The sequence below is a fragment of the Leptidea sinapis genome, chromosome 17 (genome assembly GCF_905404315.1).
Source record: "Leptidea sinapis chromosome 17, ilLepSina1.1, whole genome shotgun sequence".
Lineage (NCBI taxonomy): Eukaryota > Metazoa > Arthropoda > Insecta > Lepidoptera > Pieridae > Leptidea > Leptidea sinapis.
Window position 1 is genome coordinate 14,093,093 of NC_066281.1, and position 25,143 is coordinate 14,118,235.

General features: G+C 39.8%; 1 protein-coding gene across 7 annotated transcripts in view; it reads right to left on the reverse strand.

Moving 5' to 3' along the window:
- The window catches only part of LOC126968879 (smoothelin-like protein 1), a 106,432-nt gene that overhangs the window by 21,246 nt on the left and 60,043 nt on the right, over positions 1-25,143 (reverse strand). For 5 of the 7 annotated variants that reach the window (XM_050814005.1, XM_050814004.1, XM_050814000.1 and 2 more), the window contains 5 exons: positions 24,271-24,488; positions 20,533-20,842; positions 11,311-11,418; positions 7,052-7,234; positions 5,485-5,621 (listed from right to left, as the gene is read on the reverse strand). In XM_050814005.1, the coding sequence (XP_050669962.1) occupies positions 5,485-5,621; positions 7,052-7,234; positions 11,311-11,418; positions 20,533-20,842; positions 24,271-24,488 (956 nt within the window). Of the gene's footprint in view, positions 1-1,294; positions 1,480-5,484; positions 5,622-7,051; positions 7,235-11,310; positions 11,419-20,532; positions 20,843-24,270; positions 24,489-25,143 lie in introns of those variants that run through there. The other 2 variants (XM_050814003.1, XM_050814007.1) reach the window with 2 other exon arrangements.

Sequence of the window (25,143 nt, forward strand, 5' to 3'; positions counted from 1 at the left end):
CGGAGATGATAGCAATGCGCTTCGTAAAGCGATAAAGTGTTGGTCAGCTTGAAATATTGCCTTGCTCTATTTATGAATCCCAGTATCTTCAAGACGGATTAGCTTCGCCTTGCAGATGATCGCGGAATTGGAGATTTCCAGAACCAGTAGTCCGATACTAGGCGCACAAACGTAACGCTCAAACGTGAGTCTTTTGGGGGTGAAATTAAACATTTTTTAAGAATGGACTCCATAGAAGACACAAGTTTATTTCGGCAGTAGTCGACGATACCCGAGAGAGACCCATATGGCCACACGTACCTAGCACTACATAACACATACAACTTGGGGAACTCCAGCCTCCACGAGGTTTGGGTTCATGCGGTATATAGTTCGAGTTCTTGTAATTTAGTCTCTGATGTCCAGCCGAGCCGCAGCCATTGTGTGCTTGAAATGCTCTCCCAATTATAGAAGCTTGCTGCAGGTTTATGAAGCTTAAATAATGATCAAAAGTAGCCCGTATGATGGCAGGGTGTTGGGAGCCTCCTAGCTACCACCAGTGGGAGGTTCCTTTGCACAGGAAGCCGGCTAGATTATGGGTACCACAACGGCGCCTATTCCTGCCGTGAACCAGTAATGTGTAAACATTACTGCGTTTCGGTCTGAAGGGCGCCGTAGCTAGTGAACTTACTGAGTAAATGAGACTTAACATTTTATGTCTCAAGGTGACTTTTCAGTATTTTTGGGTTTTTCAAGAATCCTGAGCGGCACTGCATTGCAATGTATCTATGTGATGGGTAGGCCATATCAATTACCATCAGCTGAACGTCTTGCTCGCCTGGTCCCTTATTTTCATTTAAAAAAAAAGTATGATGGCAGGGTGTTGGGAGCCTCCTAGTTAATGGAGACAGTGCACTGTCTTATATTGCCGCACTACGCAGTACACGCCACACGGCTCGTATTCTGGCGCGTATATTGATAACATTACTAATGGATATATTTAGACCTGCCATCTCGTTTCTTTTATGACACAGTAAAGGTTCTTTGTAATATTACATAAAACGTAGAACATCTTCCAATGCACGGAATAAAATTTTGCATTTTATTTTATTTATTTTTCCGTATGAATATAAGAATTGATAATATAATAATAACTATAATAAAGAATATTATACATACTTAATATATTTTGTATATTCATTTTTCATTATGATTTTTTTTAATAAAAACATAGTTTATTCGTATTATATTTGTTTGTCATCTGGAATATAATATAGTATCTTGCTGTGTATTTTAAATATAGAATATAACTCACCAATAGCGAGGCAGCTATCTAAGGAGCATCCGTTTTCTTGATTCCTGTCTACTGGTAGACGCGCACAATTTATAAATAAAGAAATACCTACTTTGTAACTTATAATCAAACTAATTTATTTGTCTAAAATGTCTAGGGCTACCACCGCGCACGGCCGTTACTGATGGACTGCGCTCGCGCTGCTGAGTGACGTCATAAAACCAAATATAGTCCGAGGAAAGTAACTGGAAAAGCGACGCAAAAGCACTTCTATATCCAATGAAATAGAGTCGAGAATAACTGGCGCGTGTTGAACGTTCATTTGGTAGACACGGATGATGCACGGCAATGCTTCGTCTCTATGTTTCTCGTGTACGGTTCAAATTGCAACGCGTGCGTACTGCGTATAGTACGCGGTACCGATGGCCGGCGGGTGTTATTTTTGCCGGCAATGTTCGTGCTTCCCGCACGTGGACTAAAACGGCAACGAATTCAGCGAACACTGAACCGATCAGGCGCATAGTTTACTACGAGATGGTCACCATCACGGCACGACCAGATCACTTATACCAAATATAAATATGAACGTAAATAATATTGATGACTTGGAGATGTGGTGCTGGAGGCGTATGTTGAGGATTCCTTGGACGGCCAAGCGAACAAATGTATCGATCCTCTCATAGCTCAATATAAAAACCCGTCTATCCACGATATGTAACCAACGAATTATTTCGTTTTTGCACACATTATGAGAGCCTGGAGAAAATGATCGTAGTTGGGAACACAAATGGCAAGCGAGCCCGAGGTCGATCTCCTACCAGACCGACCAGGTTTAGGTCCGTCGTCAGGGCCGAGATGGACAGAAGCCGATGGAAACAAATAGTTCACTCCAAGTGTGGACCACTTGTTGATGACCACGATCCTCAGTCATGAGGGAACGACTAGAGAGAGAGAAATAGTATTTGATTATTACCTCATCCTGAAGACAATTATTAAGTAAATAATGATTAGCATAAAACGTTTCTAACATATTGGTTAAGTATAAGTTAAAAGTGAAGGAGCTGTTTTACTGAGAAGTGAAAACTGATCGGAAACAAATAATTATCTAATGACCATGACTGAGCAAATATCGGAGCTCTCCCGTACGTGGGCACACACCCACATGTGTGTATTACACACACACACTTGGATCTGGCACGCGGCCATCTTATGACGCAGCACGCTAGAGCTTCGGACGGCCCATGCGTGAATGTCGCAGCTTTGGTGAGTGTTCGCAAACAAAGCCATTGAATAGTTTTTTACTAATCACAAATACATTAACGTACATTGATTGAAGGCGATGAGGTATTCAATTAAAATACCTCAGCGGCACGACGTAGTGCCGAGCACTCCTACGATCATAACTGTTGTACTGGGGTGTATACAGTTGATATTGTGTTGACAGGGGCTACTGCGAGGTAGCAGCCGATGCACCGAATTCAACATACAACTGATACCGTTTTTAGGGTTCCGTGGCCAAATGGCAAAAGACAATACCCTTATAGATTCGTCATGTCTGTCTGTCTGTCTGTCCGTGTATGAAATATGAAAGATATGAAACTTGGCAAGTTTTAACATTTTCACACAAAAATAGAAAAAAAACACAATAAATTTTGGGGGTTCCCCATACTTAGAACTGAAACTCAAATTTTTTTTTTTCATCAAACCTTAATACATACGTACGTATCTAATTATCTATGGAGATGTCTTCAAAAATGATATTGTAGTCTCTAATATCATTTTTTTTCTAAACTGAATCGTTTGCGCGAGAGACACTTCCAAAGAGATAAAATGTGTGTCAACCCCCTGTAGCTACTAAAATAAGAGAACGATAAAACTAAAAAAAATATTACCATGAAAAATTGGTTTGAACGAAATCTAGTAAGTGGTTTTTGTTTAATACGTCATAAATCGTAAACCGCAATTTACCTTTCATTTAATGAACTCAGTAATATAAACTCAAAAATTTTAAGGAAATTACTTAAATTACATTTTTAGATGCAATTAAAAAAAGTTGAATATTACATATTTCAGTTGTTTTTTTATTTTTAGAAATTTCATGCCGCTGAGCTCTCAATTTGAATGGTTTATTGCAAATATCTTTATTTCTCTTGCAAATACGTCAAAAGTGATTAAGAAACAATTTTATACACAATTTTGAGATTTACAATAATTTTATTTGAAATCTTTTTGATACATTTTTGGTTAAATATATTTCGGAAAAAGTGGTTTTGGGGGTAAAAGGGGTTTAATCTTTAAATTGATTTTTTTTAACTATGTATTCTTTTAATCTATAAAATAATTAAAATAATATTCTCTTACTACTACACTCTTACACAAATTATCTTGCCCAAAACTAGGCATAGCCCGTAGAATAAACTAAGAATAAAAAATGAAGGTTGCTGTTTTCTGTGTAAATTATACCTTGATTTTACTGGACTTAACAGTAGTGATTAACATTGTCCCCATTTACGCTATCCTAACAAATATAATTTGTCCCAAACAGAGGACAAACATAAACACTTGATGTTAAGGGATCACCGCCGCTCGCACACCGCAACACTAGAGGAATCACAGGAGCCGGCCATTTAGAATGGTACCAATATCGTATCGTCCTGAAAGCACCGCGCAGAGAGGCTGATCCCACAGTTTGGTTGCTAATTGTAGAAAATTAGTTGATAGTTGCATATCATGAATGATACACACACATTCAGATGATGAGAATAATTTCCAAGATTCTGGCGTGTCATAAGAATTTGGAATTCGTCGTCAGGAATCAGGTCAAACAGCTACTTGGAACAGCCTCTATGTAACTAGCCTCAGTATATTCCGTACTTCTCATCGCACACCAGTGGGAGGCTCCTTACACCGGATGCCGGTTACATTATGGATACCACAACGACGCCTATTTCTGCCGTGAAGCATTACTGTGTTTCGGTCTGAAGGGTGAGGAAGTCTGAGGAACTAGTGAAATTACTGGGCAAATGAGACTTGACAACTTATGTCTCAAGGTGACGAGCGCAGTTGTAGTGCCGCTCAGAATTTTTGGGTTTTTCAATAATCCTGAACGGCACTGCATTGTAATGGGCAGGGCGTATCAATTGCAGTCCCATATTTTCATAAAAAAAAATCGAGATATATCGCCGTACTCTTTAGAAGTAGTCACGGCCAACAAATTCTCAGACGACCAGACAACAGTGTGGACACGCCAGCAATCTTTGTCACTCATTTTGTGTAATGTCTCTACATAAAGAAAATTGCACGCCTTTTAGTGTTTCACCATATTTGGGATGCAAATATTACGAAGTTGGCATGGACGTTGTTTTCGGAAGGTTGCCGCTCGTCACCAGCGGCGTCGGCTGATCTTTTGGAGACACGCCAGCACTCGGAACCATCACTCGCTGCGGTCCACCGTGCTATGGTGAGGTTCTAGAGTTACTAAACGATTCCGTCATATATGCTGTATATGTTGTTTCTCCAATAACCTCCAGTTTAGATTTGGATTACATTATACAGGTGGGAGCGATCGCAATCCTGTACCTACAGCTATTGGCTGCGGACTTCCTGTTGTGTTCACTTCACGTTGCACGTTACGTACGTCGCGGCGCCCCGCTCAAGTAAGCTGTAGTTTTATGGTAGGTATTGTCCGAAAACTAAACTGATTTCATTTGACATTTTTACCAGAAATGTTTATTATTATTTTAAAAGTTCAAAGTACTAATTGATTGTCAAATTATCACGAACTAGGTTTGGACGTCACATTAAACTGAAGTTTTTGTATCTCAAAGCCCGACGAGATTAAACTTATTTATCACACACAAAAAACGACTACATAGCTAAACACTTTACTACCAACTGAAGGTTAGATTTTATGCCGAAGTAATTTGGTCCGTAAATCATATGAATATGAAATTAAATAGCTTGATGATTGATACTGAGAGACACAATAGTGAGTACCAGTAGAAGCGACGCATGTGTTTGGGAGTCAGCCAACATTGTCTGCCACAGTTCGCCGCGGCCGCGTGACATCACGACAGGAGACAGTAATACTATACACTTGTGGCTGCCAGTACTCGTACTGGTGATGGCATATCTCTCATCCAGGGTGTGTTGGTGAAACAACTATCAGTGGAGTTTCCCTTTGCTATCCTTAAAGATATGACTGTACCCACCTGTTTGACGGAGATCTTGCCCGACGGCTTCTCGGTGACGTAGCTCTGCATGCCGGCCATCAGCACGGTAGCGCCCAGGAACTTGTTGAGGAGGGCGCGCGCTTCACTGTCTTCGCTCGTGTCTCCCTCTTCGATCACTGCCATGACAGAGCACATGACAACTTTATTAGTCTCATATCACTGGTGGCCGGGTCAGATTTAAATGGATGGCAAGCGGAAAACCAAACGAAAAAAAAATATTCAGGTCTTTTAGCTCTGTGCTATTATAATAATAATATTGACATACTCTTCCACAAATTATCCTGCACCAAACGAGGCATAGCCTGTTCTATAGGTAGAAGACAACGATATATTTAATACAATATACTTACTTAAACATACATAAATACATATCAACATCCATGACTCGGAAACAAACATGCATGTTCATTATATAAATGATTGCACCTACCGGGATTCGAACCCGGGATTTCTAGCTTAGTAGTCAGGGTCACCAGCCATTCGGCTATATCGGTCGTAAATAATAGTAACAATAAGTTAAAGAGTAAGACATAAAATTATACTCAGTTCTATCCTATATCTATGATGGCCAAGACATTTGAAATAACATTAGAAATAACAAGAAAACAGGTGCCGGTGGTACCGACACAACGTGAAAACAAATGCTGAATAAAAATAAATTTCAAATTGAAAATTTCAGCGAAGCGTATTCTTCATAATAAAAATTGTTCATCATCATTTCAGCCGGACGACGTCCACTGCTGGACAAAGGCCTCCCCCAAATATCCACATATCCACTGCTGAATATCTAAATGATCGGACAGCCTGGGACTAGATTGTGATTATTTTATAGCGACTGTACAATATTGTATATTTTTATTGAAAAGAGCGCAAAAAAAAGGAATGCTGGGAGAGTTTCTTGCGCCGCTTCTTCTCTCTCAGAGCGCCATTTGTTTCCGAAGCGGTAGTATAAGAAATGACATCAAAAAGAATTCTAAAGGAATCAATTTTGAGAAAATAAATGCCTTTTATGCCTTTTATGCCTTTATCGCCATGACGATCACTCCTGCGCAGCCCTCATCCATCCTACTCCGGCGATCTTGACCAGATCATCGGTCCATCTTGTGGGGGGCCAACCAACACTACGCCTTCCGGTACGTGGTCGCCATTCGAGGACCTTACTGCCCTAACAGCCATCTGTCCGCCGAGCTATGTGCCCTGCCCACTCCCACTTCAGTTTCGCAATCATTTGGGCTATGTCGGTGACTTTGGTTAAAAATGGTTGGGTTAAAATAAAAAAAAATATTAGATTCTAATTCCGACCGCTAATTAAATCCATATCCTATTAGTATTATAAATGTGAAAGTTTGTATGTCTGGATGTATGTTTGAACTTCTTTAACGCAAAAACTACTGATTGGATTTTGATGAAACTTTACAATAATATAGCTTTCACACCAGAATAACACATAGGCTATTTATTATTTATAAAACTATCGCGTGAATTATACTTTATATGGCAAAACAACGTTTGCCGGGTCAGCTAGTTTGCTATAATTAAAACAAACCTATGTCTGCATTTTTCATCCTGGTGAGAATGTCCTGCACCCCGGTGACCTTGGTGGAGCTGTCGAGGAAGGAGCGCTGCTGGTCGTGGTCGTTGCGCACGGTGGTAGTGGTGGTGACGGTAGTGCCGCTGGCCACACGCTCCACGGTACACGCGCTCCGTCCGCTGGTCGCACGCGGCGTACCTGCATACGCATACATGTATACAGACTGTACGAGAGCAGAGGGATATGATCAAGAGACATTCGCAGCACGTGACCGCTTTTTTTATGGAATAGAAGGACAAACGAACGTACGGGTCACCTGTTGTTAAGTGATCACTGCCACCCACAATCTCTTGCAACACCAGAGGAATCACGGGAGCGTTGCCGGCCTTTCAGGAAGGTGTACGCGCTTTTTTGAAGGTACCCATGTCGTATCGTCCCGGAAACACCGCACAAGGAAGTTCATTCCACAGCTTTGTAGTACGTGGAAGAAAGCTCCTTGAAAACCGCACTGTGGAGGACCGCCACACATCCAGATGGTGGGTATGATATCCTTACTTGTGGCGTGTCGTGCGAAGGTCGAATCCGGAGGCAGGAATCTGGTTAAACAGCTCTTTGGAACACTCCCCGTGATAAATGCAGTAGAAGACACACAATGAAGCGACGTATCTACGCAACGCCAAGTGATCCAGCCGTTCACAGAGCACTGGGTCCCTGACAATTCGAGCTGCTCTGCGTTGCACGCGGTCAAATGGATCGAGCTGATATTGGGGTGCGCCAGATCAGAGATGACAGCAATACTCCATGTGTGGCCAGACCTGCGCTTTGTACAGCTCTAGAATGTGGGCCGGCTTGAAGTATCGCCGTGCTCTATTAATGACGCCCAGTATCTTTGAAGCCAATTTGGCTTTGCCCTCCAGATGGCCACGAAATTGGCAATCGCTCGAGATTTCGAGACCCAGTATTCCGATACTAGGCGAGGCTTTAAGGGAAATGATGCCGAAGGGTGGTGATACGATGGGGTGTTTTTAGTGGTAAACGCGCAAACTTGAGTCTTCTGGGGGTTAAATTGGACAAGGTTCAATTTACCCCATTCTTCTTAATTCACCTTCCCCAAACTCAATTCACTTTCTCTAGAGATAGCTCGATAGAAAACAGAAGTTCTCCCGGCACTGGTCGACGATTTCCCGAGAGAGACCTGCATGGCCCGTGTATACGGCATCACCAGTGCTGTCGTCCGCATAGAAATGAATGTTGGAGGTGTCCAACATATCATTGATATGCAGAAGAAACAGCGTAGGAGATAGCACACAGCCTTGGGGCACTCCAGCATTCACGGGCTTCGGGTTGGAACAATGTCCGCCGACAAGCACAAGCTCTCGGGAAGCCCAAATGATGGAAGTTTTGAGAGGAGCGCCTTGTGCCATACACGATCAAAGGCCTTCGCTATATCTAGGCTAACTGCCAGGCCTTCCCCCTTGCTTTCAATAGCCGCAGCCCATCTATGTGTTATGTATACCAGAAGATCACCTGCCGACCAATCGAACCTGCCGACCGACCATGGCGAAAGCCGTATTGTCGGTCGCTGATCAACTGGTGACCCTCTACCAAGAGCTGACGGCTAATTATGCTCTCCATGATTTTGGAGAGCAGGGAGCTTAACTTCCATGAGTCAGGGACTACGCCTTTGGAATAAGAGTGCCGAGTGGCGTCAACTCAGGGGCACACGTTCTAAGCACGATTGGAGTAATGCCATCCGGCCCGCTCGACTTCCTGACTTTCAACAAAAACAGAGCTCACCTAACGGTTTTCTGTGTGAACTGCACTTCAGCGGTGGTGTTTTTCCGATGTCGTCAAGAGTAGAGTTGGAGGCGAAAAGAGAGCACAAGAGATCGGCTTTCTCTTTTGCCGTATGGGCCAGGGTGTCATTCCTCATGTGCAACGGCGGCATGGACGGCTGGCTGAAGTTACCAAGAGCAGCTTTCGACAACGACCAGAACTTGCGTGTTCCGGTCGGGTAACTGGAAAGCTGCTCGCCGACGTGTTTTGACATTGCACGGGCGATTTGCCGCTTAAAAAATCTGGAGGCACGGTTGTATTTCTTCTTAAGAACTATGCCGTTCGGATCCTTTGTGCCCAGCACCGCAACCCAAGTTCGATACGTCTGTTTTTTGCAGTCAGATGCTGCTTTAACTGGCGTATCGAACCAGGGCTGTGATATGCCACCGATCGGTACTACAGAGCTTGGTATAAAAATATCCATGCCCTGTAGTATCACATCGGCTACTGCAACGGCGCAGGCACTAGGATCATCCAAAGGGGAACAAACCCTGCCCCAAGGGTAGGATGCAAAAAAGGAACGCATCCTATCCCAATCTGCTGACTTGTAGTGCCAAACGCGGCGGGTCGCTGGTGGTCTGCGACGTGGGCGGCGGATAGGCACTACACTCCTGGCACTTACCAGGCAATGGTCGGACGTTCCGAGAGGGGCGTCGACAAAGACCTGGTAACCATCGGGATGTGTAGTCAGCAGAAGATCTAATAAGGACGGCATGTGGCTATCCACAACCGGGAGCCGCGTTGGCGACTCAACCAATTGGGACAGACCACACGCCAATGCAAAATTATGCACAGATCGCCCTGCGTCTGTGGTACGTGATCCAAGCCATTGGGCATTGTGCCCGTTGAAATCATCCAAGACTACGATTTCAGCGGAGGGGATTTGTGCAAGCATGTCGTTAATTGGCGCTTAAACGCAGCCCATGAGATGATAGGTTTCTGCGTTACCACTATGGAACCTGTAGACACACGCATAGATGCGGACGTGGTCCCCTAAATCTTCGCGGAGCCAGAGAGTGGACAGGTCCCTACCCTCAAAATTGCCGAGACGGCGACAGCAGATATCCTCCCTAACATATACACATACCCCGGCATGAGGCAAAAAATTATGCTCAATTTTGTACCCGGGGTACGTTTAATATGACGTATCGCTAGGTCGAGATATCTGCGTCTCCGTAAGGAAACACAAGGCCGGCTTCGCCATCTCAAGGTGGTGGTGGACGGCGTTTAAGTTGGAGTGAATTCCCTGATATCGCAAAAGTCCACGTTGAGGGTGGAGCGGAGTGCCGTGGTGTTACTGCCTCGTTTGTTGTTGTCCTTGGTCATGCGCGGTTCTGTGCTCTCTCCAGAATACGAAAGGCAGCCCGAGCTAGAGTGCTCGGGGAAAGATTCTCCGACTCTGGTAGAGCCGGTACCCTCCTGGGCTACTCGTCTCTTTAAGGACCGCTTTCATAATCTTTGTTGGGGAAGGGGGGGGGGGGGGTCCGGTCCTCGATACTAACCCATGCGAAACATAGCGGCATTAGGCTGCTACTTCACGCCAGTATTCTGTGCGAGTGTGGTAATTAACCCGGACGAGTCTGGCCCGATTGTGCTGACGTCAAAAGACGGCAGCGTGACTCTCCCACTTCTAAAAAGCCCATAGTCGCCTCTTACGTTACCCATGAGCCTGGGACTCCCCTATTCTTTTTATGCCCCGGGGAAAGTACAGGGCATCTCGCTCGGCGAGGGACACCGGGTATCCTTCCAAAATCGAAAGTGCCGTATGGCACACTCGCCCTCATCAAGTTCTGACCCTTATTTTGTGTATAAGATAGTTTATTTGCATGGTCTTATAGCTGGTTTCAATATTTTCTCTCATATCATCCTAATTATTAGCAAACTACTTAAGGCTATCTTAAGAAATCGCGAAAATAGCGCATAATTGAAACCATTTCTTAACGGCTCAAGCTTTTAGTTTTACAGAAAACAGTTACCTATCTACAGAGAATGAGAAGAAAATTCAATTTTCTCTTCACATTTCTATCCTTAACAGACATTGCAAAAAAAAATCACCAACGTACCCCTAACTTTTACAGTTGGTAAAAGTTAGGGGTACGTTGTTGTTGTCGTTATTGTTTAACAATGAATGATTAACATGGCTGTTAATCATTCATTGTTTACTAATACTATTTAACATGACATAGTTTTGTTATTTTTGTAAAGAAAATTGTATTATGTTTGTAAAAAATTAAAAATGCTTCTAATTATGAATGAGAACAACGGCGATCTTGTGCGAGAGAGGTAAGCTAGCTTCGCTCGATTGCTCAAGGCCGTGGCTTGCTCCCCAGCCTTAATATAATACGCATTGACAGGCCGCTGCGCCAAAATCGCGCCGGTTTATTGCATACCGCGGCGCGGGGGCACTTGCCGAGTACGGAAGGGTATGCAGTTATTACCTGGGCCGCTGCAGGCGGGGGTGCTGGCAGCAGCATCAGGCACGGTGCTCCGCAGGATGAGGCCGGCCTTCGGGTACGCACTGCGCTCAGCCTTCCCCGACTCGCCTGCTAACATTATTTACATCGATCATTATTATTGCGATTCGTGTACTTCAGTTATTTTCACAGCATCATGACGTACGGTATTTTATTGTGGGGTCATGCTGCTGACATTGATATAGTGTTTGCTCTGCAAAAGTGAGCTTTTCGTGATATATATCAGCTTGGTTATAGACAGTGTCTCAAAGAAAAATTTAAAGAAATAAATATTATGACTGTTCATTGTCAGTACATTTGTGAAAATTTAATATACGTCTATAAAGGGATTGCTTGTAACTAATTCTAGTATACTTCATAAGATACATAATAGCTTTAAGGGTAAATCTAGTAGTAGTAAATCACTTTATTATAAAAGACTCTGGATTCCCACTACATACATACCACAAACTCTTACTTCCCCAGACGCACAACTAAACTGTCCAACAAAATTTCTTCTGTTATGGTTCCAGGTATCAGGACTGGTCAGGTCTTCAAAAGTCGGCCAACTTCAATTTATTCTACCTTTAGATGTTTGTATTTTTTTGATATAATATGTTATCACTGTTGGCTGGCTTAGGCCTTAAACTATATATACATATAATTGTTACACACAAAATCTGTTCTGTACAAAATGTATTTAGAGAGTTTCTTGCGCCGCTTCTTCCGCTTCGGAAACAAATGGCGCTTTGAGAGAGAAAAAGCGACGCAAGAAACTCTCCCAGCATTCTTTTTTTGCGCTCTTTTTAATTAAATATACAATATTGTTATTGCTATTGCTATAAAATAATCATAATCTAGTCCCAGGCTGTCGGGTCACTTAGATATTCAGCTGTGGAGTAGTAGAATTAACGACAGAACCGTTTTTTAATAACACATTTAAATTTATTTAAAGATAACAGAACAGTGGCTGGGACTTTTATAATAAAAGTGTATACATTTACCCTTAAAGCTATTAGGTATCTTATCAAGCCTACTAGAATTAGTTACAAGCAATCCCTTATTTCTAGTGTTATAATAATGAAAATCAGCATTAAGAGCAAAAAGGTGACGATTTTTGTGAACGTATATAAAATTTTCATAAATGTACTGACTAAACTATACTAAAGTAAAAACGATTACAGTAATAATGGTCTTTGATATTAGGTTTATATTTATTTGAAAAGGAAAGACTATAATATTAGTAATACGATTATATTATGACTGCGATATAACCGTAGCTTAGTTGGTCGCGTTGCGCTTGTCATTATTACGAGGCTGTTTCAGTCATCACTTTTACTTTCGTTCACTTTTTGTGTGTCTTCATACACAGCAAATGAAATCGCAAAATGTGCCAAATGCTAACATGAATATTTATCATTCGAGAAAGCAGAGCCAGTCTGTCAGAACAGTTAAGTTTACTTCTTTTAAGCTCTGGTGGAACGCGATCGCAAAAGGGGTTACTGGTTGACTTTGCACATGAAAGAGTGTTGGCATTATTGGGAGAATCTTATATGAGGACTCATATATAAAGAGCCTTAAAAACAAAATAAGTACAAAACCAAGCTGTGGATTGAACTTCCTTGTGCGGTGTTTCCGGGACGATACGACATGGGTACCTTCAAAAAAAGCGCGTACACCTTCCTTAAAGGCCGGCAACGCTCCTGTGATTCCTCTGGTGTTGCAAGAGATTGTGGGCGGCGGTGATCACTTAACAACAGGTGACCCGTACGCTCGTTTGTCCTTCTATTCCATAAAAAAGTACACTTTTTCAAATACAGTAAGGGACGAGACGAGCAGGACGTTCAGCTGATGGTATTTGATATGCCCTGCCCATTACAATGCAGTGCCGCTCAGGATTCTTGAAAAACCCAAAAATTCGCAGCGGCACTACAATTGCGATCGTCAACTTGAGACAGACTCAATAGCACAGTAATTTAACTAGCTACGGCGCCCTTCGGACCAAAACACAATAATGCTTACACATTACTGCTTCACGGTAGTATCACATGAGAGTTTTAATACCTAATTATCAACAGTTGCATACAAGACTTTATCTACACCCAGAATATGAATCCTCTAAAAGATTCTGGAACATTTAGCTTACTGCTAACATTAAAACACCAGTCCTAGTAGTAACCTAATATCATTCATTACTGATTATATATATATATATATATAAATAAACTAAGTATTAATGAAACAATTATTTATTTAGTAGTAATTTACATGTAGTATAGTGCAATAATTAAAATTCACTCGAATATAATGTTCTTTTGCAGCGTTTAAAATGAATCGCTCATTTTTTGTAAATAAAACAATAAAAATATCGAAGAAAAATGGCGGGGATTCGAATAACCTACTTTTTTTTTACGGCGCGCGACGTTCTGGTAGTGTGGAACGCGCGTAAACGAAAATGTTCTTTTTTTGAAATTCATACAGATACCACGCATCGAGCAATAAGAATGTGGCTGTCTGTTGAAACTTTTTACGCATGAAGGTATAAAAAAAACATAGGAGTGTTGTAATGAAATTCAGTACAACATTACAACACTCTTTTGGATTTTTTTTTTCTTTCATTTATTGCAGTAGCCTTTACAAATTTCATGAGTACAGTCTGCCAAACTACGTAAGTAGTTTGTCGGCAGCAGCTCTCGTGCAAAGATAATACTAACAATAATAAATACAATACTAACTACAGCATTAAACTTATTTCTTATTGTTAATTAACACGGCATAGTAAAGTTAAAATTATAAATGATGATGATGTAATGGTTATTAGAACATTGGGTGTTTTAATGTTGGCAATAAGCTAACTGTTTCAGAATCTTTAATAGAGGATTTAAAGCATGGGTGTAGATAAAAATTTAAATCGACCGTGTAAAACAATCAGTTGCAGGTGATCGCCCACCGCATGTACGAGTGTTTTCGTCGAAAATAACCGAGCCGCATGCGATTTTAGTAACCTGTGTATGTGCTAGCGATGCGGCTTGGTGAGGCAATTTGTGAAGCGACTAGTCGCACGGCGAATATCGACCCAGTAAACCCCCTATAACCAACACACGCAATTTCAATTATCGCAACAAAATGTTTTGAGTTTCTCGAAGATTCGTTGTTCAACGTGCCAGAGAAATGTAGATAGTAAAAAAATTATGACACATCGAACACTCGTGACCCTGAAGAGCCAAACGGGAACGAAGTGACTGCTATGGCTGTTATAAATAATTTAACAAAATGGGTTCAAAGTCCATGGACTCAAGTAGTTTTTCGTTTTGTTATTTTTTTCAATAGTATAAAAATATTAATATTGATTCCAGAAATAAAACAAATTTTCGAAGCGGTGGAAGTGAATCCACATCAATAATAATATTAATGGAACTAATTTTGAGAATTTTTTAATGATTTTTAAACTGCAGTAGTCAGAGTAAGCTTAGGAACACAAACGGTTTTTATCAAATCTTTTAAACTTCTAAACAAATTTATTTTGTATATTTTATAAGATACTGTTGTAGAAACATGACTTAGTACTACGTCCTTGTTAACAACACATACTAACTCGCCAGTAGGCACAGCGAGTACTTATTTGGTTCTGGTATTATAGACGTCACAATATCTGGGAAATTTATGCTTACGTACAAATAAATAGGACATCATCTAAAATAGGTCCATATTAATAGGTGCCAAGAGTTGCCCAAACATAAAAGTACAATGGACTGCTTTAAAAATAAGGAAAGAAGTTAAAACGGTCTTAAGTAATCAAAAACGTAAATAAATCAAATTCAAATCCAATCAAACACAATTTACTCGTTTAAGTCATAAATGACCCTGTGTGTGTCGCCTCAATCCATGAAATTAAAAGAGCACCATTCCATTTTATGAGATGAAGTGCCGAGAGTGGATTTGGTGGCATGTGAGACGTCCTGACCGTTACAATGCTGTGCCGCCTAGAATTCTTGATTGAAATCAATATTCTGAACGGTACAGCAATTCCGCTCGTTACTTTGAGCCATAAGATGTTAAGTCTCATTTGCCCAGTAATTTCACCAGCTACGGCGACCTTCACATCGAAACAGCAATGCTTCACATTACTGATCAACCCCCTAGCCGGCCGTGGCATCGTGTGCTAAGCAACCTCCCACCGGCAAGCCAGGTATAGTCGCATTTATTATATCTATAAATTTAGATATACGCGACTCTTATTGCCATATTATATATAACCTGAACAGCTCTTTTCTGCAGCACAGTAATAGAATCAATTACCAACCCATAATAATGTAAATTTTTCAAATTCAAATATTTTTATCCAAAATAGGATGTGACCACTTATTGAAAATCAAAAAACCTACCACCCATTGAAAAATGAATGCCTCAGGCCTGAGAAGAATGGGCAACAAACTCAGCGGGCTTTTTTTATCAAAAAATATGTTTACAATGTAATATTGTACAATTAAACTCATTATTTACTAGCCTGAGGGCGGTCGCTCCACTCCCAATCTGTGGTATCATTAAGAAAGTTATTTGTGTTATAGTAACCTTTACCACACAAACGTTTATTAAAAATTTTTTTGAATAACGCGATACTTTTGTTTTGAACATTTTCTGGGATCTTGTTGTAAAAGCGTTTAGCATATAGCATGAGACCTAATGCTATGAAAGTAATTATAATACACCCATCTTGCAGTCTGTTAAGGTACAAAATATTTACTGCGTATGCAGCAGAACTAAGTCTACTCGATAAGTTGCCTATATGAGGGCCCCATTAGAGTGTGCCATCTTACTTTATTCCTTAAAATAGCGGTGTCATCTATATCTAGATTCTTCTTCGTAAGTTAAAAACGTTCCGGGGTTCTATAGGTATATGCTTAACTAGCGCGCTCAAACTCTGCACAGACTATTCCAAATAGTACCCATATACGTTCAACAGAAGGGCTCAAAATTTCAATACGTTCTTTAAATTTACTATGAATGAAATCAAATCAAATCAAAATATATTTATTTTCCCTCACAATAAAACTTACAATACACATTTTATTAAAATCTTTATTGATACATTAATATAATTGTGAGAGACCGGCGCTTGAAATAGGTAACAAAATACCTGTGCTACAAGTCACCGGGCCCCCAAAGCACATGGTTAAAATGATGGAGCGAATATACAAAAAATAAATATATTATAACGAAACTAAATTAGATAAACAAAACTTAATTAGATTCAGAAAGTAATTGGTGTTAGTGTAGATGATGGTTATGTGAAGGTGTGTGTGTGTGTGTGTATGTAGTGACTTCTGTTATCAATTGACTTTTTGCAGCACCTCCCCACGTGTCAATACAGTAAGAAACTAGAGATTCGCACAAGGCATGGTAAATAATCTTCATTAGTTTAGGATCTGCAGAATGATGAATATTTTTAAATAAGGCTATCAGTTAACGAATTCGCGTAGTTTAAATTAGATAAACAAAACTTAATTAGATTCAGAAAGTAATTGGTGTTAGTGTAGATGATGGTTATGTGAAGGTGTGTGTGTGTGTGTGTATGTAGTGACTTCTGTTATCAATTGACTTTTTGCAGCACCTCCCCACGTGTCAATACAGTAAGAAACTAGAGATTCGCACAAGGCATGGTAAATAATCTTCATTAGTTTAGGATCTGCAGAATGATGAATATTTTTAAATAAGGCTATCAGTTTACGAATTCGCGTAGTTAAAAGAAGAATATGTGGTTCAAAAGTTAAATTATTATCTAAGATGACACCTAAATATTTTACTGTTGTAGTTCTGTTGATAATTGGACAATTACATGAAGATGAAGTGGACAGCGCAGTACAGGAACAAGAATGAGCTATGATATTAAAACCATCTACTGAAGGTTGGAAGTTTTTTTTAATTGAGAAAGCCATATAGTTCGTTTTATCGGTATTTAAGCTAAGGAGATTGGCTTGAAGCCAGTTAGAAATTTTATCAAAACCAATTTGAGCATTTACAAAGGCTTCGTCCCAACTCTCTCCCCAGAATATGCAAGCAGTATCGTCGGCGAATGTAATTATGCGGCCGTTGTGTAGTGACATCTTACATAACTGGTTGATGTAAACTAAAAAGAGAGTTGGACCGATTATACTTCCTTGAGGGACGCCGTAGATAGCATCGCGAGGGCTACTTGTGATATTATCAATACGCAAATACTGAGATCTCCCCTTTAAATAATCCTCAAATAAGTCTAACTGGTGGCCTCGTACACCTAACTGGTCGAGCTTTTTTACTAGAATCTCAATTGAAACCGTGTCGAATGCTTTGGCAATATCTAAAAAAATTGTAAGACATATCTACCCTGCGTCCAACTTCCCTGCAATAGTGTTTGTTAGCTCAAAGACTGCGTCAGCAGTAGATCGAGTTTTCCTAAATTCGAACTGATTATTAGATATAATATGATTTTTTTCTAAGTAATTTACGAGTCTATTATTAAGGATTCTTTCAAGTATCTTAGGAAGGGTAAGAAGTATAGCAATAGGTCGATAATTTTGGATAACTGTCTTTTCCCCACTTTTATAGATTGGTGTTATAACTGATTTCTTAAATACGTTTGGAAATTTCGATTTTGCAATAGATAGGTTGAAAATATGGACTAGCGGGCCAGCTAAGATCTCTTTATTCTCTTTTATTATTTTGGAATTAATATTGTCCCACCCAACCGAACAAGTATTTTTGAGAGAGTTTATTAATATTGTAACTTCGCTAATGTCAGTTTCCAAAAGGCCAAACGATGAAGGAGGAGAAGGCAACGTTACTGATCGAGGACATGTTGGGTAAATTGAATGATTTATTGAATTTGCCATGTTTTTTCCTATATTCGCAAAGTAATCATTCATAGAATCAACTGCGGTTAGTGGTGTAGGGTTATTGGCTAATAATTCATGACTAGTGTTTGATTTGGATTTAAAGTTTGTGATCAATTTTATAACATCCCAAGTCTTTTTTACACTTGTTTTACTCGCCATTTCAAGTTCTGACTTTTCGTATTGGGTTTTTAATTTACGGAGCAATCCTGTACAGAAATTTCTGTATCATCGATAAGTCACGCTAAGAATTTCAATTAGAGTATCCGTTTTCAGCTTAGCGTGCATTTTGTTCCTCGGTCTCAAGCAACGTAATAGGCCAGGGGTCATCAATGGTTTTAAAGGCCTCTTTCTACGTGGCAAAGTTACCGTCCAAGAATGTTTATCAATAATTTTTGTAAGCATCTTTACTAGGATAGAAGTAGACTCGTTGGGGTCATTTGAAGTCAGGACTGGCACAAGGTCGACTTGTTTCAGGTCCGATGAGATACCATGGTAATCAATTTTAGTAATTTTAGGTTTTGATGTGTTTTGGTCAATGCGCCTCCTTAGATCGATAGACAACATTACGCTATAATGATCTGTCAAACTATTTTTTAAAACCAGGGTTGTACAAGTGAGGGTGGTTTTTACTAAGACATGATCGAGACAGTTTTGAAGTCTAGTAGCTATGGTATGGGCTGGAAGCAGTCCATGCGCGGAAGTAAGATTGAGATATTTTTGTGAATTGGGATCTGTATATATTATGTTTAATATCAATATTTACATCTCCTATTAACACAATGTTTTTACTTTTACTTAGGGATTCTAACAAGTTATTTAAAGACTTTATAAATACATCAATATGACGGAAAGCTGGTGGTCTGTATATGGATATGATGGCAGTTGGCCTCATTGAAAGTAGGTTCAAAACTGTTTGTTATTAAGTCTTGTTTCACATATAAAACAATACCGTCATTTTGATTATAATAGATATTAGAACATGTCATTGAGTAGTTATCAATTTGAGGTAAGTTGGGATTGGAGGAGAGCCAACATTCCGTTAGTATTATAATGTCCGGTGGGATCTTGATTCTAGCTAATAAACATAAAAATTCAGATATATTACGACCTATACTTCTTATATTTTGTGTAATTATTTTTAAACTGTTTATTGATGTTTCAAAATATAAATTACAGTCTTCCGGCTCACAGGAGAAAGAGTTAAATAAATTCGTTTCATCTAAGTTTGACGTAGTAGAACGTATGTCATCCATAATAAAAGATATAAAGAAGAGTTGTAGTTACGATTGAAGCGTACAAATTCAATGAGATAACAAGTAGAATAGAATCGTATCTAAATCAAATAATATGAACAGTTTACAATTTAAATAACAGTAGGGGTATAACCTGATATTAAAAAAATTACTGACATGGCAACAAGCGCATGTACACATCGTTCGAAACATTTGGTAAGTTTTTATCAGTAATTGAAACGCCGAGCGTTGAAATCTAACACTCTTAATATCTCACTTTATATACATATAACTGGGTCTCGAAGTTTCAATTGATTGTAAAGTCTGCGATCATCTGGTAGGCCATGTCAATTTGGCTTCTAAGAAAGGAGTCTATAAATAGGGCGAAACAATATTTTAAGCCGGCCTACACTCTATGGATCCATGAGGCTCAGGTACACCACAGTGTCAGCTCGAACAATTTGACCGCTTGCAACGTAGAGCAGCTCGAATGCTCAAAGATCCAGTACTCTGTGTAAGGCTTGACTTATAGGTGTTATTTTATTCTGTGTCATCTGCGGTATTGATCACGGGGAGTATTCGATTCGATGTATGGACCTGATTCTTTAAACCAAATTGAGGATAAATAGATTGATAGGAGCAGCGATGATCACTTACCATTAGGTGACCAACATGCTCGTTTGTCCTCCTATTACACAACAAAACGTTCCCTTGTCACCTTTGAAGACATCTTGTCAATACATGTTTAATTTGAACAAACAATTCATTGTGTTTTATTGCACCTTTGTTCAATAATCAAAAACTGTTCTCTACTAGTTACTAGTCCAGATTAGGGTAAGCCATGTCATCATCATCAACCGGAAGACGTCCTCTGCTGGACAAAGGCCTCCCCCACAGATTTACACGATGATCGGTCCTGCGCTGCCCTCATCCAATGTATTCCAGCGATCTTGACCAGATCGTCGGTCCATCTTGTGGGGGGCCTACCAACACTGCGTCTTCCGGTACGTGGTCGCCATTCGAGGACGTTACTGCCCCAACGGCCATCTGTTGTATGTCGTATATAAGCCCTATATGACAAAAAGTATTTGATTTCGACTTACTTGCACTCTTTATGAATTTCTCAGTGAGAGATTTCACAGAAATTTGTCTAACTGTTGTCCTTTTGTCCTCGCGCTCTCCGTCAACTCTCTGCATCTTTTTCTCGCTCGTTTGCATCTGTTTATTTTCGCTGTGCGTTTCGATTCTCCTTTCTATGCTCTCGTTTGTCTCGCACATGGTGTTTCTCGTATTGTGTTCGTCGATGTCGGCGTGCTCCGCCGCTGAGGAGCTCAGCCTGGTGTGGTGCATTGTGTCACCAGTCGCGCGGGCGTCCGAGTGAGTGAACTGTTCTATGGCGGCGCGTTCCTGTCTCTAAAACAACAAACAACACATCTCAATCAATGTGTATTGATCGCAATTTGGGTCACTAGTAAATGAAACAGTTACTTAGTATATTTATTAAACTTTGTTTCCTATTTACTAGCTGTGTAGTTCACAATGACGAGGTAGCGGGTACTTCGTCATTGCGGACATCATCATCTCGGCATGTCAATATAAGACATAGAACTCAATATGATCGTGATTGTCCGTTGCTAAGACATTTCACACTATTATTTTTGATTTCGGTAATTGGTCAAGGTGCAGCCTGGACTCGATGATGAGAGGCGCGGCGTATATTCATCAGCAACCTTTGCTACTGACTGGTAATGACTGTATCGCTATAATCTCTAATTCTATAAGCTCCACGTCCATCTTGAAGGACTGCCGCTCAATAAATGATCACGGACGATCGTGTGGATGCTTAAACGATGATCAACGACTAACTTGCCGATGACAGACGATCATACAAGTAACGATCATCGCCGATAGTGGAGAGGACGCATTAGTTGAGCGCTGATTACTTGTTATTCGCGTACAAACTATGACAAAGTAATATAATATACTAATAATATGAGTACACAGCCAATCATTTTACTCACTCAATGGGTGAGAAAGGACAAAGGTTACATAAATATTACAACGAATGTTACGAAAAAGATGCGCGATTACAAATTTAATGTGGTCGCCGGCAGAATAGGTTTCAAAAGTGCACAAGTGACACAAGTGGCGACAACCTCGCGGATTCCAACAATTAATATGTTAAGTTCATACTTCCGACACAGCCGAGTTATCATGACATATTCAACGATATGCCATAACATTTAACCAGTGGGAGGCTCCTTTGCACAGGAAGCCGGCTAGATTATGGGTACCATAACGGCGCCTATTTCTGCCGTGAAGCAGTAATGTCTTTCGGTCTGAAGGGCGCCGTAGCTAGTGAAATTACTGGGCAACTGAGACTTAACATCTTACGTCTCAAGGTGACGAGCGAAATTGTAGTGCCGCTCAGAATTTTTGGGTTTTTCAAGAATCCTGAGCGGCACTACATTGTAATGGGTAATGCGTATCAATTACCATCAGCTGAAGTCCTGCTCGTCTCCTCCCTTATTTTCATAAATGAGTTTTGGCACAAATTAATAGTTCTGACATTCTGCTGTCACACGGCTCAATCTATATATATAAAAATGAATTGCTGTTCGTTAGTCTCGCTAAAACTCGAGAACGGCTGGACCGATTTGGCTAACTTTGGTCTTGAAATATTTGTGGAAGTACAGGGAAGGTTTAAAAGGTGAATAAATAGGAAAATGCTCGGAATTAAGTAAAAACAACAAATTTGTTTATCCTTTGATGCGTACCCCGTCAAATTTATTGACGCAATGGTTTGACAGTTATGCTGTGAAATAATTTTGTAACAACAGCGTGCATTTTTACGAAGCAATTCTTGATTTTATGATATATTATTGACAAATTCATAAAAAAAAAACATTATTTCATTTATTATATACAGAACAACGTCTGTCGGGTCAGCTAGTATATATATATATATAGATTCGCGCCTGCTTTCGGATTTCTTAATAATTTAGGCATCAAATGTACCAGATATCGTTCTTGTACTCGACTGTTGAGTATTGAAAAGTAACAAAGATCATTCTCAGATTGTCAGTATAACACAGGTAATATTAATGACATAATAGTTATTTATGCAACTGTTGTGTGATTAAAACACGAATGTGGGTTTATAATAGTATCACATGAGTGTTTTCATAGCTATTTACAAAACAACAGTTGCATACAAGACTTTATCTACACCCATAATATGAATCCTCTTTAAAAGATTCTGAAACAGTTAGCTTACTGCTAACATTAAAAAAGCCAGTCCTAGTAACCATAACATCATCCAAAGGAGTGTTATGAAAACGGATTCTAAACTGGTCAGGAAGCTATGCCACTATGGTATAAGAGGATCTGCACTCGATCTTCTGATCTCATATTTAAATAATAGGATACAGAGGGTCGAGGTGAATGGCAGGAGATCTCCTGGGACTCCTCTCGGTATGGGGGTACCACAAGGGTCTATTCTTGGACCCTTCCTCTTCCTAATTTATATAAATGATCTACCTAACCTTGTAGAAAAAAAAACACAAGGTGGTATTGTTTGCGGATGACACTTCACTTATATTCAAAGTGAAACGAAGCCAAGTTTTGTATGACGAAGTAAACAATGCTCTATCTGACATCTGACTGGTTTAGCGCCAATAACTTATTGTTAAATAATCATAAAATCAAATATATTAAATTTACCGCGCAAAATGTCAAAAATGTAGATGCGAATATTTTATTAAATGGAGAGGTGGTAAAACCAGTGGAATCTGATATATTTCTTGGCATTACTCTTGATTCCAAATTGCAGTGGGGGGGCCCCATATTGAAGGATTGGCGAATAGGCTTAGTTCTGCAGCATATGCGGTTAAGAAAATTAGACGGTTAACTGACATAGATACGGCGAGATTAGTATACTTTAGTTATTTTCATAGTATTATGTCCTATGGTATATTGTTATCGGGCAGTGCGGCCGATATTAATACTATCTTTGTGCTGCAGAAGAGGGCTATTCGCGCGATTTATAACCTAGGTCCTAAAGAATCATAAATAGAAAAATTTAAAGAAATAAACATTTTGACTGTTGCTTCTCAATACATTTTTGATAATGTTTTGTATGTTCATAAGCACATTGAGGAATTTTCTAGAAACTGTGACATTCATAATGTTAACACGACGAACAAACATAAACTTGTTATGCCTACTACTCGGTTGGGTCGAGTTAGTAAGTCTTTTGTTGGGCGATGTATATGCTTCTACAATATGATCCCAGAAAATGTACAAAGCAAATGTGTTACGAAATTTAAAAGAATTATTAAAAAACGTTTGTGTGGAAGGTTATTATAGCATAAACGATTTTCTTAATGACACCACGGACTGGGAATAAAGCGAACACCCTCAGGCTCTTTAATTATAAATGTTTATTGTACGATATTACATTGTAATCCATATTTTATATTAAAAAAAAAAGCCCGCTGAGTTTCTTGCGCCCATTCTTCTCAGGTCTGAGGCAGTCTCTTTTGAATGGGTGGTAGATTTTGACGTTCAATAAGTGATTTTGAATCCTATTTTGAATAAAAATATTTGAATTTGAATTTGAATTTGATTATATAATATTGTACTGAATTTCATTACAACACTCGTTTGATGTAATGATGTAATGGTTATTTTACATTGGGTGTAATTATTATTAATTAATGTTGGCAATCTGTTTTAGAACCTTTAATAGAGGATTTAAAGCATGGGTGTAGATAAAATGTATCACACAATATACATTATACGAGGCTTTGCGCAGAAGAAAGCGTGAGGCGTTAACTTACGGTTTGAACATCAGAAAGCGTAGCGCCGCTGTCGCCGCCGAATCTCTTGGTGGTGGTGATGGCAGCCAGGCCGTGCAGCCGCGAGGGTCTCTCTCCCTGCTGCCGCAGCAGACGCTCCAGGTCCTCGGGCTCCGTGGAGTACGCGGTGACGGAAACCGTGCCCTCGGGTGGCCCTCCGTTGTGCGAGTGGAACTCTTGGCGGACGACCGTGCCTTTCACTGGCGGACCAAACTGAACGTCAATACATTGTGCAAGCATACGACGAAACAAACCCGTTCTTTTATGTTCAAACTTGCGACACTCGTTCCAGTCTACCGTACAGCTTACACAGGGTTATTGAGAATTCGACGTATTCCCGTAAGGAGGTTATATAGGTGACTATTTGCGATAATATTTAACCCCAATATGTACCTATGTATGATGTTTTGAATCATTATGCTTTTAGCTTCAAAATGCAACATTAAAAATGCATCTAAAAATAGTATCAATTTAAGTCTCCTTTTTCTTCTCAGTTATAAAAATGGTTCAACACTTGTTATTAATTAATATCAATTCTTAAATTAAAATTAAATTCTTAAGTTTTTTTTCCATAGTGAAAAAAAATTTAATGGCAAGTATTTGGGGGAGGCTTGTGTCTAACAGTGGACGTCTTGTGGCTGAAGTAAAAGGACTCTTGACATTTTCTATACTATTCATAATAATATATTAATTAAGAGACGATATTTTGAGTCTCGTGCCAGATTTTGGCGAGACAACACGTCCTGAGGATGCCTCGTGTGGAGGCGAAACATGTGTCGAATTGTTTAAAGACAAATATTGGTGGAATTTACACTAAAGAAAACTCAAATCGTTTGGATAATTATAGATTTCCGC